Source organism: Equus asinus, chromosome 14 (assembly GCF_041296235.1).
Source record: "Equus asinus isolate D_3611 breed Donkey chromosome 14, EquAss-T2T_v2, whole genome shotgun sequence".
Lineage (NCBI taxonomy): Eukaryota > Metazoa > Chordata > Mammalia > Perissodactyla > Equidae > Equus > Equus asinus.
This window is the reverse complement of record NC_091803.1, coordinates 6,631,448-6,648,488: the sequence shown is the minus strand read 5'-3', so window position 1 is coordinate 6,648,488 and position 17,041 is coordinate 6,631,448. Positions and strand designations below refer to the sequence as shown.

At 53.1% G+C, this 17,041-nt stretch overlaps 1 protein-coding gene across 11 annotated transcripts; it reads right to left on the bottom strand.

Annotated features, from left to right (window-relative positions):
- Positions 1-139: 139 nt before the first annotated feature.
- Positions 140-16,962, bottom strand: CPSF4 (cleavage and polyadenylation specific factor 4). 11 transcript variants are annotated; one of them, XM_014855980.3, is made up of 8 exons: positions 16,691-16,962; positions 13,727-13,777; positions 11,876-12,028; positions 7,509-7,604; positions 7,040-7,133; positions 5,786-5,858; positions 4,104-4,274; positions 140-1,861 (listed from the first exon to the last, which is right to left on the bottom strand). In XM_014855980.3, exons 1-8 carry the CDS (start codon positions 16,791-16,793, stop codon positions 1,844-1,846), a joined length of 759 nt encoding a protein of 252 aa, XP_014711466.1. In that variant the 5' UTR covers positions 16,794-16,962; the 3' UTR covers positions 140-1,843. The 11 variants fall into 11 exon arrangements, with proteins under 11 accessions (XP_014711466.1, XP_014711463.1, XP_070340302.1 ...); XM_014855977.3 differs by having other exon boundaries at positions 140-1,115; XM_070484201.1 differs by having other exon boundaries at positions 4,104-4,199.
- Between the last annotated feature and the right edge of the window lie 79 nt (positions 16,963-17,041).

Sequence of the window (17,041 nt, the reverse complement as noted above, 5' to 3'; positions counted from 1 at the left end):
GGCTTCCCTTTGTGAGATTCACATTTGTTGAAAGGGGACAAGTGGGCGCTGCCAGCAGAGCTTCGTGCCAGACGGCTAGTGCAGCCAGTAGCAAGAGTCCTCTCCTCAGCACAGAGTCCCGGAAGTAATGAGACACAGCTTAAAAAACAAGCTTTAATCAACTTCATAAAAATTGTTCTTGTAATTGAACTTGGATAGGCCCACTTGCCCAGCAGGTTGCAGGTGACAGTTTCACATTTCCAGGCTCAGGAGCAGGGTGGTCTCCTCCAAAGGCCAGAGGTGTCTGAATGACAGCACAGACGCTTGATGGGGCAGGAGGTAGGTGCACAGATGGACTGGGTCATCTATTGAAAGGGTGGTCTGCAGCTCCAGCTTAAGGTATACCTTAAACACTGTTAAGCAGGTGCCCCAAGAAAATAAGCCCAGAGGAAAAAGAGCCTCACCTTGAGAGGCCTGCACGCCTCTCAGCCGCTGCCACCTTGGAGCAGGAGCAGGACCAGGCCAAGGCAACAAGCGCCCTTGAGTTTGCCCTGAAGGGCTGCCTCCTTCAAATCACATTGATAGGCACAGCTCCGGAATCCAGCAGGATATGGAGGAAGCAGGCCTGACCTGGCGGCAGCTTTAAATGACCCACCAGCCCCTGGGGTCACCAAGAACCGGTGTTTAATGGGACCCTGAGGGGAAGGACCGTCTCCTACACAGAACTGCTTAGCACAAGCCCTGCCCCTGCCTCCTCCCCTCCTCAGAGGGCAGTGTGCAAGGAGTCCCAGCCAGGAGGCCTTGATGCCTAGACAAACATGATGCTGACCTGAGGGACCAAACTGGAACATACGTCCCCGTTTTAAAAAAAGATTACAGCAAAATGATAGGGAAACTGACAGACGTGGCCCCTCAGAAGGATGAACCCAGCATGCCTGCCTGCCAGCTCTAGCCAGAGTTGCACCAACGCTGGCATTAAACAGTTAAATGCACGCTCCCAAGGATGACCCAGAGTTGTCTCCAACAACAGGGCCCCTCAGGCTGCTCTGAGCTGCCTCCAGCTGCTGTCACTGTCCACTGAGAAAGGCCAAGTGCCCTTTGGTGCATCTGTTGGCGTAGTGTCCTTTTTCACCACACTGGGAACAGCAGAAGGGAAGGAGGAGACAAAAACACCGTTTTCAAATGCAATTTTCAACTAAGGCAGCACCCACCGAATACCAGGTTGGGGACGGGGACTCTGACATTCTCACTGGGACAGATGTTGTCTCACACCCGAGGGAAGGGGAGCTCCGGAAGGTACAGTGGTGCAGAAACTGCAGCCAGCAACTCAGCAGATGGAAGAGAGACTGCCGGGGCGAGAGGAGGATCTGAGAGCGCACAGCAGGAGCTGCTTCGAGTGGGCCCATCTCCAACACGGGGCCTGCCCACGGAAGGGCTCTCACCGTGGGTGACAGGGTGAAGAGGAGCCCATGGCATCAGACTGCCCCGCCTGTCCAGAGACCAACCCTTCTGCACAGCTGGCCAGTCACTCACCTCTGAGGCACCGTTCTGGGACTCCCTGGAGACGGGGGATGGAACAACACAAGAGAAGCCACCTGGCTCCTACCCCAACTCAGGGATTCATTACTGTGGACACTGAGGGTGGGCTGCACCCAGAGCTTTCCCTCCTGGCTCTTGCACACCTGCCTAAGCTACCCCTGGGGACAGGTTTTGGTCACAGGATCAGAGAGACGGGGCGTCGGTTAGACTTGGGTGAACAGACCTGTAGAATCACCTCTCAAAAACCTAGCACCAACCCTGACTTCTCTTGGCTCTGATTATCCTGGCCCTTCCTTAGCTTCTCTTCCTTTGTTCCCGTTACTCCTCAGAAAGCAGGAGGGAACTGTAAGAAAGGGAGTGAACAGCAGCCTCAGGCACTGAACAAGGGGCTGGGAGATGGGCAAGGGCACCACTCTGCACTTCCCCACCCACTGCCCTCCCAGTCCCTGCTTCCTCGGCCTGGAATCCAGGCTCTGCCTGGTCACTGCCCAGCACTCTAGCCTACTGTACTCCTGTGACCCTACAGTCCCCATGTTCTCAAGTCTGTCTGGTCTGTAGGTGTGACCTTCGTGTGGACGGGTGGCCTGTGCAGCTGCCAGTCAGCCCTTCAGCTGATGTGAGGACCAGAGGGAGGGGCCATGCAGGCCCCTTCACAGCACTTGTCATGTCCATCGGCCTCCATGGCTAATCCTGGGGAATCCAGGATTCCCCAGGAGGTATCTTTGATAGTAACTGTGAAGCGCCCTTGGTAAGAAGAGGTGTCAGGTCCCCCCAGCGCCTCTCTGAGTTCAGGACTTCACAGAGGGAGCACTACTGAAGAGTCCCGGCCAGGGCAAGATGTCATCTGGGCTGCCTCAGGACACCTAAGTTTCCTCACTGTCCTCGAGAACTGACCGTTTGGAAGCGGTCTGCTCTGTGTGGGGCAGGCTCCCCATTCACCTCACTTCTCCACACCTACTTTCTGTACTCTCCTCACTCAGGGCTCAGGCTCAGACATCTCTGAGGTCTTCCCTGAATCCACGTGCACTTTTAGCTTTGGTGTCTTTGGGCACTTGCCTCCGCAACCCCGGAACACAGATCCCTCCAGGGAAGCAGCACCAGTCTTTGTTTCCTCAGCAGAGCCGGCACAGAGCAGGTGCTCAGTGAGTGTCTGACGGCCATGGGAAGTGCCCAGTGGCTCGGCCTTTCTTTAAAATGTCTATGAACATTTTAAGTGTACGCCTTTTGACTCGGACCTTCCACTTGGAGTCACGGATGACCTTCTACTTGGAGTCAACATCATCAGACAAGAGCTCACAAATGTCTAAGTGTCAGATTCAGCACTGCTTTTAGCAGCAAAAGCTATAAATAACTTAATTGTCTACCAACAGAGAACTGGGAAAATAAACTGTGGTTGTATTATGCAGCCACTGAAAAAGATTAGACTTAGATATACTGACGTAGAGAGAGCCACAATATATTGTAAACAAAAAATTATAGGAATGGTATACATACTAGGGCCCTATAGATGTTAAAAATATATACCATCCTGTGCTTGTGTGAATGGAAGTTGAGCAGAGCAGTTCTCCAAGTAGGGTCCAGGGGCCCTGGCGGGGTCCTCGCTAGGAGTTTGGGGTGTAAAGGAGTACCGAAACCAAAAAGGGTGAGGACACACTGAATAAAGCGGCTGTTGTAGGAAAGGCAGGCATAGGGACAACACTCACTTTGTATCCTAAACACTTCTACATCAACTAAAAGTTTTTACAAAAAGTATGTACTAACTTTGTATTTTGTCTCCTAATTCCCAAATTTGAAGTTTCTGTGAGTCCAGTTCTGTTGTCAGTTGTTTCCACTGACTGACTCGGTGGTGCTCGTTTCCTCCTACATTTTGTGATTTTTAATTATGAACTCATCTTCAGAACCCCGCTGTGGGAATTCTGTGTGGTCCGGGCTGGGAATAAATTCCTCAAAGAGCCAGGCACTCATCCAGGGCTGTTTTAGGTTAGAAAACTCTGCAGCTTTTCAGCCCTCACCAAGGGCATGAATGCAGGCCTGAAGTCATGGAAGGGCCCGCCAGAGGCTACAGACTCTCAAGGGACTCTTATCTCCCCTTTGCATGCAGAGCCAAGAATGAGACAGACAAGTTTTCTAGTAGGTTCTTCAAGTTTACCCTGTAAAAGTTTAAACGTGTCCTACGTTACGTATGTGTGCGTAGGGGAGAAGCCTGTTCTAATCTGATTCCTCCCTGTGTGGGCCTTAAGCTTCGTCCCTTTCCCTTGGGTGTGCCCACGTGGCTTCTGAGGACAACACAGGCTCCAGAGCTCACTGCCATCCCTCAATTTGTGTTTCCATTTTATTCCTAGCCTCTGGAAGATTTCCTTCCCTTTCTTGCAAGTGCGCTTCATTCATTCAGCAGCGTGTTTAATCATTCCCCTGGCCTTGGTGTGTCGTGGAAGGAAGTAGGATGGTCTCTAGCCCAGCAGAGTGGCCCACTTTTACAATGAGCAAAAACAAAGGCGTTTTCATTTTTCAAAATTAACTATCTGGGGAATGTGGAACTGGCCACTGACTGAAGACCCCAGCCCGCCCCCAGCCCCGGGACTCACCTTGTAACAGGTGACCTGCTCCAGCGGCCGGGGTCCCCGGTTGCCTGCGCTGCTGTTTTGACTCTGCATGACCCCGATGACCTGTGGGGCTCTCTGCTGATTGGGAGAAGAGTTCTGACTCGTTAACTGGATCAAGGAGGACGACCTTTGTAATGGCGGATTGTTACTTTGCTGGAAAGAGTTACACAACACGGTTTTACTGCGGAAAACACGTGCACGCAGACTACCAATGGGGACAGGAAAAAAGAGGGCGGGACTTCTCCCGCATGACCAGCAGGAAGAAGGGCTTCCACGGTGGCCCCACTCAGGAGAGCAGGCGGAAAAGAAACATCTGGTGATGATGGCAGGAGCCGCTGCCCGAAAAACACCATGCAGACACACAAAAACGAAAAATAAAAGTAGAAAACAAAACATCAAAGAGACAAGGAGGTCTCTGGGGCAGCGGGGCAAGGGCATGAGCAGGCCTTACTTTTGTTTCTGAGGTTCTAGCTTCAGGTCAGGATGAACGCTTGGTTCAGCCAGATGTTTAGCAGCCTACACGGCGAGCAACAGTCACAGAAAAACAGTTGGAGGCTGACACGCTGACCTGCGGTCTAGGGGCTGAGAGGGCCCTCCACTAGGGAGTCATGAGAGCAAGGGGGACGGGGGCTCCTGGTGTGAGGACGGGACAGCGAGGCCAAAACCCAACCAAGTGGGTTCCTGGCTCTGGCCCCCGTAAATGCAGGCACCCCGAGCTAGAAAGCCCTAGTTGTCCTGGCTGTAGCCACACCCAGGAATTCCCAGCTTTGCTGGTGAGGAGTTCAATCTGATTTGCCCAACCTCCTTCGGGTGGGGGCAATGGAGTAGGTACGGCCACGCCCCCTGCTGGCTGCTCAGCGTCTAGCACTGAGGAGGGCCTGGCGGGGCTTTGGCAACGGGCTCAGAATCCAACCAGGTAAGACGTAAGGTGGCAGGATCGGCGGGCAGGTTTACTCAGCCTGAGACCTTGCCTTGCGCACTTGGCCAGCCCTTCTTCTGCGCCCCACTCCCATCACCAAACCCAGGGTGCCCTTGGTTTGGGGAGGGCTGCTGCAGATTCCCATTTGTCTATAGCATTTCCCTCTTTTCTCATACCTGAGGGGGTGCGCCCACTGCTGGGCTGTGGGACCCCCGTGTCTAGAAAATGGGCCAGCTGGTCCTTCGGCCCTCTGTTCTGTGCAGTTGGGAACCTTCACACAGTGCAATAACGGCACTGGCCAGAGCACCCCGGGTCTGCTCCTGGCCAGCTGTGGCACCTCAGGCAAGGCCCTCCCTCTAGGAGTCTCAGTTTCCCCGTTTGTAAAGGGAAGCGTCTGAACCGGAAGCAAGAGCAGCAGACACATGGGGCCCACACTGCCCTCTGCTCTGGCTCCCACGGCAGGCACTGTTGAGCTGCCACCGCACTCACCAGGCGAGGAGGGAAGAGAAGCCAAGTGGGCATTCAGCTCTAGCAGACAGCCCCCCATCTCTACAGAGAGATGCAAACTGCTTTGCTCCCTAAATTTTCTGCTGGAACACAGGGTGACTCCCCTCCTCTCCCCTCACAAGGGCTCCAGCTAGGTCTCCAGCAGCTCATGCACCAAGGCAGGCATCGAGTTCTCTGCTGCAAGGACACTGCCAGGGCTGGCAGCACCACAGGCCAAGGAAGGGCCGGGGCACGGTACCTTTGTTGGAGGCTGCGTCTGCTGCGGCAGTGGGGGCTGCTCGGTAGTTCCCATCGGCAGTTCAAATCGAGGGCTGGTCACCCAGCAGCCAGAGAGGAGAAGAACAGGAGAAGGAGAAGAGGGGATGAGAGAGGAAGCAGGCCAAGCGGTGTTCTCAAACTTTGGCCCCAGAAAATCACAGCCAGCCCCTGCCCAAGTACAGAGCAACAGGAACCGCCCAGATGTGGGGTGGGTGCTGGCTCTCAGTTCCACCCGAGGCCACGGGACGGCGGGGAGAACCAATCAGATGTGCCTGGGCTCAGGACCAGCTCTGCCTGCACCTGGCTGTGAGACCCGGGGCAAGGGCTGCTCAGAGAAATGAAGGGAACAGCAGTTGTACTGTCAGAAGGCATGAGCCTGCTCCACGAGGGGCTTTAGACACAAGCCCCTCCAACCACACACTCTTCCCTGCAGGCTCTGACTCAAGTGTCAGACCTTGACACAGATCCCTGGAGGGCACGCCTGCCCACCCTGCCAGCAGGAATCCCTGTGCCACCTGCAGGCTCTTGGGCTGTCATCCAGGAAGCAGGGCACTGTGCTTCTGGGTGGGTGTCAATGGTGTGGACAGAGTAGGCACAGAGGTAGGGGTGGGGTGGAGGGATGCTACTCCATGGTCCCGGCACCACCCCAGGAGAAGCCCAGCCCTACAACCACCCAAACTGACACATGTACGCTGAGGCCCGGGAGAGGAGCGCTGAGCCATGCTGGGCAAGGACAACCTGGCTTCAGAGGCCCACAGACCTTTGACCAGGTGCCACCACGTGACCCCGGCCAGTGGCCGAGCTCTGAGCCTCAGCGTTCGCACATGTGGAATGGGCACATTCTCTCTTTCACACTCGTGAGAGTTACACAAACTAGTGTACATGGAAGCCCAAGTGCAGGGCCCCATATAGGAGGCCCTGAAAGTGCAGTTCCCTTCCTTTAGGGCACAGGTTCTTAGCCTGAGGTCCCTAATGATATGCAAGACTATGTCGGCATGAGTTTCTCTGAAGCACAGGGCCCATAGCTTTCATCAGATGCCCAGATGGCCTGTGACCCAATAAAGGTTAAGTGCTGGTCTAGGCAGAGCCTCCTCTGGGCTCAGGAAGCAGCAGTGGTCCTCCCTTCCCCCGACCCCTCTCCCCGGCCCTGTGCTGACACCACCCAGCAAGAGACATGGAGGAGGAGCAGGGGCAGGGGCAGGAGCAGGGGAGGGGGACAGGGGTGGCTACTCACTGCATGAATTTACACGAGGGCCCCTCGGGGCAGAATCCCACAAGGTAATTCACGCAGATGACTCTCCGCGTGTGCCGGTGCCTGCAAAGGGGACCTGTGGAGCCAAGCATCCAGGTCACGCAGCCAGTCCCCTCTTCAGGGGATGTCAGTCAGAGCCCTGCCCACAACACTGCCTGGGGTACAGAGAGCAGGAGCAGGCCTTCAAATGCTGGCTCTGCCTCTTATTCATAGGGGACAGTGGGCAGGGCACACAACCTCTCCAACGTTAGTTTCCTTATTAAAAATACAAGTGTGAACGAGCCCACACAGGAGCCTCGGGAGGCTCCAGTGAGCTGAGGGTGTGAAAAAGCCTCACCAGCCCCCAAATGCCTAACACCAGGTTTTGCTGAACAGGCGGGACAGGCAGAGTCGTGGGCAGAGGAAGGGAAGACCGGCCTCTCGCGGGGGGCCCAGGCACCCCGACACCTACCATGCTTGCAGAAGCCTCGGTCGTACCAAGGGCAGTCCTTGATCTTGGACTCGGGGTCGATGTGCAGGAAGGGACACTCCTTGTTGCTACATTCCCCTGCAGGGAAACCCAGACATGCGTCCACCTGGGACAGCTCCGGGAGAGCCAGACCCAGACCCACCTCAGCTTCTCCTGAGGCCGGGGCCTGCCGTGCGGCAAGGAGGACCAGGTGGTTCTGGCGTCCGGTCCTGGCCCGGCGAGCCCTGAGACCCAGGGCAGAGTGTCTCAGAGCCTGGTTCCTGACCTGCGCGCGGGCTGTGAGGGTCCTCTCACATGTGTCTGTGCTGCTGCGAGGGTCAATGACACTGACAGGGCCAGGAACGGGGTACACACTCATCAAATAACTCATTGCTCCGCCTTTACCCAGTCAGAGGGGGCATCCCGGGCACCATGGGGGCCCAGATATGCAAATGTACCAGTTGAGACCAGGAAATGACTGTTCCACTCTGATCAGTTCTCCACACAAACCAGCTGGGACAAGGGAAAGGTCTGCAAATTCTACCTTTTAGGACAAAAGCGGGCAAGATTTGGAACTCAAGGCTGGGTCTCCATGGAAGGACGTGATGAAGCCTCTATGACAGCCCCTCTCAGAAGCAATCTATCCAGCTGGCCCCCAGCACCTTTCACCTAACTCCACGAACTGCCTACCTGGCTGGCCAGGCCACCTCCATGCTTGTCCTCTCCAGAGAGGCCAACCTCATCACTGCTGTGCAGAGAAAATGCAAACTCCTTCCCAGCGCCACAGGTCCCACCCCTCCCCAGTCTCTTCCTCCTGCTAGCCACAGTGGCCCTGAGATGTTCCAAGACCAGGCCTCTGCCAGGGCTGGCCCCTTCTTGGCCTTCAGATCCCAGCTCAGGTCTCACCTCCACAGAGAGGCCTTCCCTGGCCATGCTGCCTAAAGCAGATTTCCTTCTGTGGTCCCAGCTTCAGAGCATTATCGAGAATAATTCTCTTCTTTTATCTGTCTCACTAGTGTATCTGCTGCCTCTTTCCCTGGCCACCAGAGCAACAGCTCCACGGGGCAGGGACTGGGTCTATCCTCTTCACTACTGTCCCTCCAGTGCTTAGAAGGGGGACACTCACCTGTGCCACAGGTGACAGGAGCTGCAGACAGTGCATCTGCACCAGGGCAGGCTCTGCAGGGGAAGGGCAGGCAGGGAGCGTCATAGAGGCCTCGGGGGCTCCAGGTTGGGACCATCAGCAGGCAAGGAGGGAACCCAGGCCAGCCTGCAGAGGCGCCCTCGAAAGTCTGCCCAGGAAGGCTGGCTCCATCCTCTGAGGCCAGATGGAAGACAGCACCCCTGGAGAAGCCAACGCCCCCTTACAGTGCTGTTAAGGGCAGGGAGATCGGGGGAGCTGGGAAGCCTAGACCCTACTTCTGTCTGTCTGCACTTCGCCTTCTCAGCTTATGCTGCCTCTACAAAAAAGCCACAATCATCCAGGAATAAGACAAGGGTGCCCACTCTTGCTACTCCTGTTCAACAGAGTACCAGAGGTTTGGGCCAGAGCAATTAGGCAAGAAAAAGAAATAAAAGGAGTTCAAATAGGCATTGAAGAAGTGAAACTCTTGCTGTGTGCAGATGACATGATTTTATATATAGAAAACCCTAAAGAATCCATCAGAAAACTATTAGAAATAATCAACAACTACAGCAAAGTTGCAGCGTACAAAATCAACTTACAAAAGTCAGTTGCATTTCTATACTCTAATAATGAATTAACAGAAAGAGAAGCCAAGAATACAATCCCATTTACAATCACAACAAAAAATCTAGGAATAAATTTAACCAAGGAGGTGAAAGACCTATACAATGAAAACTATACGATATCATTGAAAGAAATCGATGATGACATAAAGAAATGGAAAGATATTCCATGCACATGGATTGGAACAACAAACATAGTTAAAATGTCCATACTACCTAAGGCAATCTGCAGATTCAATGCAATCCCAGTCAGAATCCCAATGACACTCTTCACCGAAATAGAACAAAGAATCCTAAAATTCATATGGGGCAACAAAAGACCCCGGACAGCTAAAGCAAGACTGAAAAACAGGAACAAAGCCGGAGGCAACACAATCCCTGACTTCAAAATATACTGCAAATCTATAGTAATCAAAACAGCATGGTACTGGCAGAAAAACAGACACACAGATCAATGGAACAGAATTGAGAACCCAGAAATAAAACCACACATCTATGGACAGCTAATCTTCAACAGAGGAGCTAAGAACATACAATGGAAAAAGGAAAGTCTCTTCAGTAAATGGTATTGGGAAACTGGACAGCCACACACAAAAGAATGAAGGTAGACTGTTATCTTTCACCATACACAAAAATTAACTCAAAATGGATCATAGACTTGAAGGGAAGACCTGAAACCATAAAACTCCTAGAAGAAAATATAGGCAGTACACTCTTTGACATCGGTCTTAGAAGGATCTTTTCAAATACCATGTCTACTTAGATGAGGGAAACAAAAGAAAAAATAAACAAGTGGGCCTTCATCAGATTAAAAAGCTTTTGCAAGGCAAAGGAAACCTGGAACAAAACAAAAAGACAACCCTCCAACTGGGAGAAAATATTTACAAATCATATATCAGACAAAGGGTTAATCTCCAAAATATATAAAGAACTCACACAACTGAGCAACAAAAAAACAAACAACCCGATGAAAAAATGGGCAGAGGATATGAACAGACATTTTTCCAAAGAAGATATACAGATGGCCAATAGGCACATGAAAAGATGTTCAACATCACTAATTATTAGGGCAATGCAAATCAAAACTACAGTAAGATATCACCTCACACCAGTCAGAATGGTTATAATTAGAAAGAAATAACAAATGTTGGAGAGGATATGGAGAAAAGGGAACCCTCATACACACGGTGGGAATGCAAACTGGTGCAGCCACTATGGGAAAACAGTATGGAGATTTCCCAAAAAATTTAAAATAGAAATACCATATGACCCAGCTATCCCACTACTGGGTATTTACACAAAGAACTTGAAATCAACATTTCAAAGAGACTTACGCACCCCTATGTTCACTGCAGCATTCTTCACAAAGGCCAAGACGTGGAAGAAGCCCAAGCACCCACCCACTGATATTGGATAAAGAAGATGTATATGTATACAATGGAGTACTATTTAGCCATAAAAAGGACAAAATTGTCCCATTTGCAACAACATGGATGGACCAGAGGGTATTATGTTAAGTGAAATAAGCCAGACAAAGACAAACACCGTATAATTTCACTCATATGTGGAAGATAAAGTAACACATGGACAATGAGACAGTTTAGTGGTTACCAGAGGGGAAAGGGATTGGGGGGTGGGCATAAGGGGTGAAGGGGCACATTTATGTGGTGACTGACAAATAACGTACAAATGAAATTTCACAACGTTATAAACTCTTATGACCTCAATTTTTTAAAAAAGCCACATTACCACTAACAAGCCAGCAGGCCAAGGCTGTTGGGCTGCTGAAATAATTAACGTCTCCTCCGGCAACAGTGCTCTGAAAGCGTGCAGCAGGCCCAGCACTCCTCAGCGCCCCCAGAGAGTACAGCAAGCTTCCAGCCTCCCGCTGGGCCCTGCACAGGCCCGGGCCCGGCAGTCCTGGGGCCAGAGCCCACTCTCATCCTGACCAACATGGCTTCTTCCTGGGCAACCTCGCCCAGAGCAGAGAGCCAGGGGATTCCATCAGAACCATCCAGCCCCACCACCCCCAGCCCACCCCTGCTTCTCCATGCAGTCCACTGAGGACACCTGAGGCCACATGTCCTCTAAGCAGGGATCAAGGCAATCTCAGTTTCAAGGTGAGGAGGAGGGCTTCCCCAGACCTGCTATTCTTAAGGGGTGTCCAGGACAGACAGGCTACTACCCTGGATCACGCTCCCAGAGAGAAGCACCTAATTCAGGTCCAGGGACAATCAGTCCCACGCCAGAAGCAAAGGCTGATTTCGGGGAGAAGGCCGACCTGAGCAGAAACAAGGCCTCCAGCCAGCTGCACTGCTCACTCACCCACCGTGAATTAGTCTCAACTTCCCAAAGTACCTGAAAATGCTCAAAAACAGAAGCAGTACAGAGCCATGGGGATTATGAGAGAATAACTATAACTTCCCATAACTAAAGGCCAGCTGAGGCTGGAAGGCACTGCCCAAGGTTCTCATGGGAAGCTGGAAAGACAGGAGACAGCAGACACCACAGGCACCTGAGCAGCTGCTGAACCCCTCTGGGCCATGGTTCTTGGGGGACCCTCCCCAGGGCACCTGAGGCTGGGGGTCGGGATGGAGGGGAGACCTGGACATCCTCCTTACCAAACTTCGAATAAAAGTAGCACTCAGGCATCTTGGTCATGTCGTACTCGTGCAGGAACTCGCACTGGTCCCCCTTCTTGCATAGCCCCCGCAGCCAGTGTTTGCACACAACTGTCTTCTCGCCACTGATGTGGCGGAATGGGCACATGCCCCCTGCCAAGGAAGACAGGGCGGTATGAGGAGAGAGGCGGCCCTCGGCCCGGGGCACTGGGCCACGGGAGCAGAGGTGCTCTCCCCCCACCTCCCTGAGGCACCTGGAAGTAGCCTGTCCTGGAAGGTGGTGTTGGTGCCCCTGGCAGAAGGCAACGTGATTTTAGGCAGTTCTGTACATGGGCACATATTTTAAGTTTTAATAGCTATGTATTTTATTTTGTTTGGGTAAGAATCTAAAATACCAAATCATTTCACGGATTTCACAGATATTACTGTAAAATGGAGGCTTGACAAGCCTGAGGAGGGGAGTGACTTTATTTCTTAATTTGCTTAAAGAATAGTTCCAGTGGTACATGGAACTTGTAGGGGTGGTAAAAGAAAGCCTGGGGTGTGGGACACACAGCCCTAAAGTACAGATGGTAAAGACGGCCACCAGCAGAAGCCTGGACTCAAGGCAGGGTCCATCTCTAGTTAAAAGTGCCCACTTAGCCTCCAAGAAGTAAGACAGATCAACTTCAAAACTGAAGAAATGCAGTGTACACAGACTGGAGAGGTCTGCCCTCTGCAGCAGGACCCAAGTGATCATCCCCCCAGATGGGCCAGAGCCATACCCTAGGAAAGGACTTCTAACTAGTGGCCTGGCAGGACTACTGGGAAGGCCCGACCAGCACGAGGCTATGACGGGAGATCTAGACCAGCCCCGGCCACCAGAACTTTCTGCAGAGATGGGAACATTCTCTATCTATGCTGTGGCTATTAAGCACTTGAAATATGGGTAGCGTTATTGAGGAACTGCGTTTTTTATTTTATTTTAATCAATTTAAGTTGAAACAGCCACATGTGGCTAGTGGCTACTACATTAGTTAACAAAGACACAGTTGTAGTGCCCCATGTTGAGGGCAGCTGTGCTGACAGAGGTGGCTGGGCAGAAGGGCAGAATGACCGAGCAAAGACATGGGAATGAGACCAGGAGCCCAGCAGGGGAAACGTCCCGACCAGATGGTCTGAGGTCAAGCTGGATGATCTGCCTGGCAGGTCTGTCGCTTCCATGGTAGATGACTGAGTCAGAGAACCCAAACTTGAAAAATCATCCATTAAACCCATCCCCCTTGCTCTAACTCTGTGCTCCTTATTTAAGCTTCTGATTATAATTTAGTTTCCAGGTAAATTTGCCTACAGGGAGAAAAACGCCCGGACCTATACAGGTAAGGTCTTGCCCAGCGACTCTTATCCTTCTAAGTTAGTGGATGGTCCGCTCATTGGTGGACAGTGCAGCTTCAGCTGGGGCTGGTTAGTGTGAACAAGACTCCACGAGACAGACCATTGTAGGTTCTTCTGGTGCAAGGCCACAGAGGACAGTGAGCCTGTGAAGCCTGTAGAATCAGAAAGGCCTCAGCCACTCACTAACTCTGTGACCTTGAGAAAGTTCCTGAACACCTCGGTGCTAGGGGCCTCTGTCCATCTCACAGGTCAACTCGTGGCCACTAGGAAAGTGAGGTGAGAAGGCAGACTCAGAGCTGGGTTCAGTCCTGTGTTTTAGGTTTTGGGCAGACCACCCCGACGTGTTCCTAGCCTGTCCAAACCACAGCGTCATCTAGGACAGAAAGCAATGCAAGCCTGATAGCCTACAAGTCTGCTAGGGGACAAGGTGGTGGGAGACACCGCAGGAGGAATGTGAGGGAGCCAGGGGTCTCTTACCTTTGCCACAGGCAGCTTTCAAAAAGAACTCGCAGACAGCAGCCCCCGACTCTGGAGAAAGGAGAGAAAAGGAGAGGCATCAAAGAAAGCAAAGTGCGACTGCTCCTGGTGACATCAAAGACGGGGAGGGAAGCCTTCTGGCCTTTAACCCACGGAGGGTTCAGGATACAGGAAACAGACTGGCAAAAGGATGCAAAGCCCGACCAAGCAGGGAAACAGCTGCTTATTTCAGACATTCCCTCAAAATGAGACATATACGTTGAAGACTGGTCCTTACTCAGCGCTTTCTAAGAACCTCCTATTAGTAAGATGCTTTCAGAGAGCTACAAGTGGGTGGGAGAAGGAAGGATGGAGCGCAACATCACAGAAATTAATTACCCCCAGCTCGGACCTTCCAGAGGGCTAATTTAGGGCACTTTAATGTGAGGCAGGAAGCACAAATAAGCAAATGGGGACTCTGAGTAGGGACAGGCTCCAGAGAAGAGGTGGACGCTATTCTGGAGGGAAAAGCATAATTGAAGATGCAGAAGCAGGACTACTCTTAACACACAACACCAACACACAACTATGACAGGAGCACAGTCTTTCACTTCCACAGATGCAGCTGGTTCAGGTGACGGGGACAGGAGAATAAAAAGTGAGTGTGGTGGAAGTCAGTGGGCTCCAGGGGCAAGCTGTTCCAATGACACCAGAAATTCACCCACCACGGCTAGAGAATAAATTGTTCGTGGCTTTAAAAACAGTTTTCTTGGGGGCTGGCCCTGTGGCCAAGTGGTTAAGTTCGTGTGCTCCACTTTGGTGGCCTGGGTGTCGTTGGTTCGCATCCTGGGCACGGACGTGGCATCGCTCATCAGGCCGTGGTGAGGTGGCATCCCACATGCTACAACTACAAGGACCCACAACTAAAATATACAACTACATACTGGGGGGGTTTGGGGAGAAAAAGCAGTAAAAAAAAAAAGAAAAAGATTCGTAACAGTTGTTACCTCAGGCGCCAATCTTTAAAAAAATAAAACAGTTTTCTCTATCAGCAGGCATTTTAGAATTGCTGAAAACCAACTGACAGCATCTCCGAAGGCCACTTACGTGCCTCTACTTGCTAACTTGCAAGAGATCCCTTGGCTCCTCGGAAGCAGGCAGGTTTTGCTGACAGACTTAAGGTTGCAGAACTGGGAGTCATCATGGTGTCATTCATTTGCATTTCAAAAAGTCTGAAAAGACTCACACTGAAAAACTGTATCCTTTAAGAGTATTTCTGGGCCTTCATTCTTTTCAGACGTTAAGGTTGCTTCATTCCTCAAAGCCAGAAGTCCAGTCCTGGTGACTGGGTCTCAAGTGGACAGGACAGAAGAGCACACCTTCAGGGCAGAACTGACACGTCTTCCCTAAACCAAGAGGGGAATGAAGTGCAGGGACAAGGGAGAGGGGGCTGCGGCCTCCCTGGGCTTTAACAAACTGAACCCAATCTCCAGCAGGCAGTGAGTGCTGAGGGCGCCTACCAAGTCTGAGGCTGGAAGCTAGGGCCACCCCCTGGCTAGGCTGTCCTTGACCCTCCCTAAGGACAGGTATGTGGGTGCCTCACCACTGCACCTGCCCTCACAGACTCAAGTTATCTGTGGTCCCAGGCTGAAGTAGGGCGGGAGGGAAAGAGCAGGTCCCTGCACGGACCTTCCACGGTCTCAAGCTAGGGCCATCAACACAGGAAAAGGCCATGTGTGCCAGAGCGGATATACGTGTACAAACACAGTGATCACACGCATCAAGGGGTAGATAAATAAGTGTGTATCTGAATTTGAGCAGCTGCTTATAAGACAAGCACAGTGGAGACGGTGCTCGTGCATGTATAAAATCAGGTTGTCTGAGGGTAAGTCTCTTAGGTATAAGCAATATCTCGCACAGAAGTGTCAGCACAAGTGGGACAACTCAGAGGTCATGTGTGCATGACAAGAGTGGCCACTTGAGAGGAATGAGGCTGCAGGGACAGGTGGTTGAACACGGGCCAAAGTCCTCTGGCAGCCATGGGAAGACAGACAGCACAGGGAGCTGCAGACAGAACCGGTCAAGAACACTGAGAGCTCACTTGGCTGGCCATGCACTCAGTGGTTTCCTGCCAGTCCCTTCCCCCACCCAGGCCTCAGTTGCCCCATCTGTGGATTGAACTCAATGACCTCTAAGAGCCCTCCGAGCTTTAATGTTACAGCATCAGATGTCAACTGTGTCCAGAAAGGAGAGAAGATAAGAAAACTGCTGTTTTCTTTTCAAGTCCTAGACATCCCACCTAAATTGGGGGTGGGCGGAGAAGGTAGCGCTCAGGAAACTGCCTAGGTGTCAGGAATGACCCAGAGTTGGGGTCCAGAGGAAAAGTGGGGGATAGGCTCCCAGGCGCGGGAGTCCTAGGAGAGGAACGGAGCCTGAGAGCCTAATCACGGGTCTCTGGCAGAGAGGGACAGGCGGTCCTTCCCTCAGCACGACTCCTCCGACCCAGTCTGGATGAAAACAAGAAGAGGGCGCTCAAAGCGGGGGGCTGGAGGTGCGCAAGGCGGCTCTCTTAGTACTTTCCTGTAGCTCGGGGGAGGGGAGAGTAATTGCCAATCCGGGATACGCGCCTTCATTCAAGAACTCTTTGAACAGGCGGACAGGGTCCTGCCGTCCCGAAGACTGCCTTACAAGAGCCCAGAGGCTCGGTGATCCGAGGAACGGGGGCTCCGGAGTCCGAGTGCAGGAAGAAGGGGATCCCAGAATCGGGGGGAAAGGATGCCCGGGACCGAAGGGGAGGAAGTCCCGACTCCAGGGGGAAGGCGTCCCGGAGCCCGGAGGACGGGGTCCTGGGACCGAAGGAAATGAGGTCCCGATCCCAGGGGTAGGGCGTCCCAGAGCCCGGAGAAGAGAGTCCTGGGACCGAGGGAGGGTCCTGGGTCCGAGTCGGTCGCGCCCCTCGCCCGCCGGCCCCGGGCCCGCGCTCACTGTCCATGCCGGGGAAGGGCAGCGGCTGCGCCCCGAGCTGCTGCTCCACCGCGATCTCCAAGTCGAACTTGATGTGGTCCACGCTGGCGATGATTTCCTGCATGGCGGCGGCGGCGGCCCCACCGGCCCGGCTCCCCCTCAGGTCCCTCGGCGCCCTCACACCTCCACCCTCCGCCGGTCCCGCCGCACACCGTCCGCAGCCGCCTCGCCGCCTCGCCGCCTCGCCTCGCCTCGCCTCGCCGCCGCCGCCGCCACCGCCGCCCGAAGGATGCCGGGAGCGCCCGGAGCCCGCGCCGGCCCTCCGCCCGTCCAGACCGGGCCAATCGAGCGCGGAGGACAGGCCGCTCCGAT

What these genes read in the sequence shown, in the direction of transcription:
- CPSF4 (XM_070484198.1), bottom strand. Translation starts at nt 16,793, where the DNA reads ATGCAGGAAATCATCGCCAGCGTGGACCACATCAAGTTCGACTTGGAG. An exon ending in GCCCTTCCCCGGCATGGACA is followed by an intron (nt 13,778 to 16,690) that starts GTGAGCGCGGGC and finishes TCCTTTCTCCAG; the next exon opens with AGTCGGGGGCTGCTGTCTGC. An exon ending in AGACGCAGCCTCCAACAAAG is followed by an intron (nt 4,275 to 5,785) that starts GTACCGTGCCCC and finishes AACTCTTTCCAG; the next exon opens with CAAAGTAACAATCCGCCATT.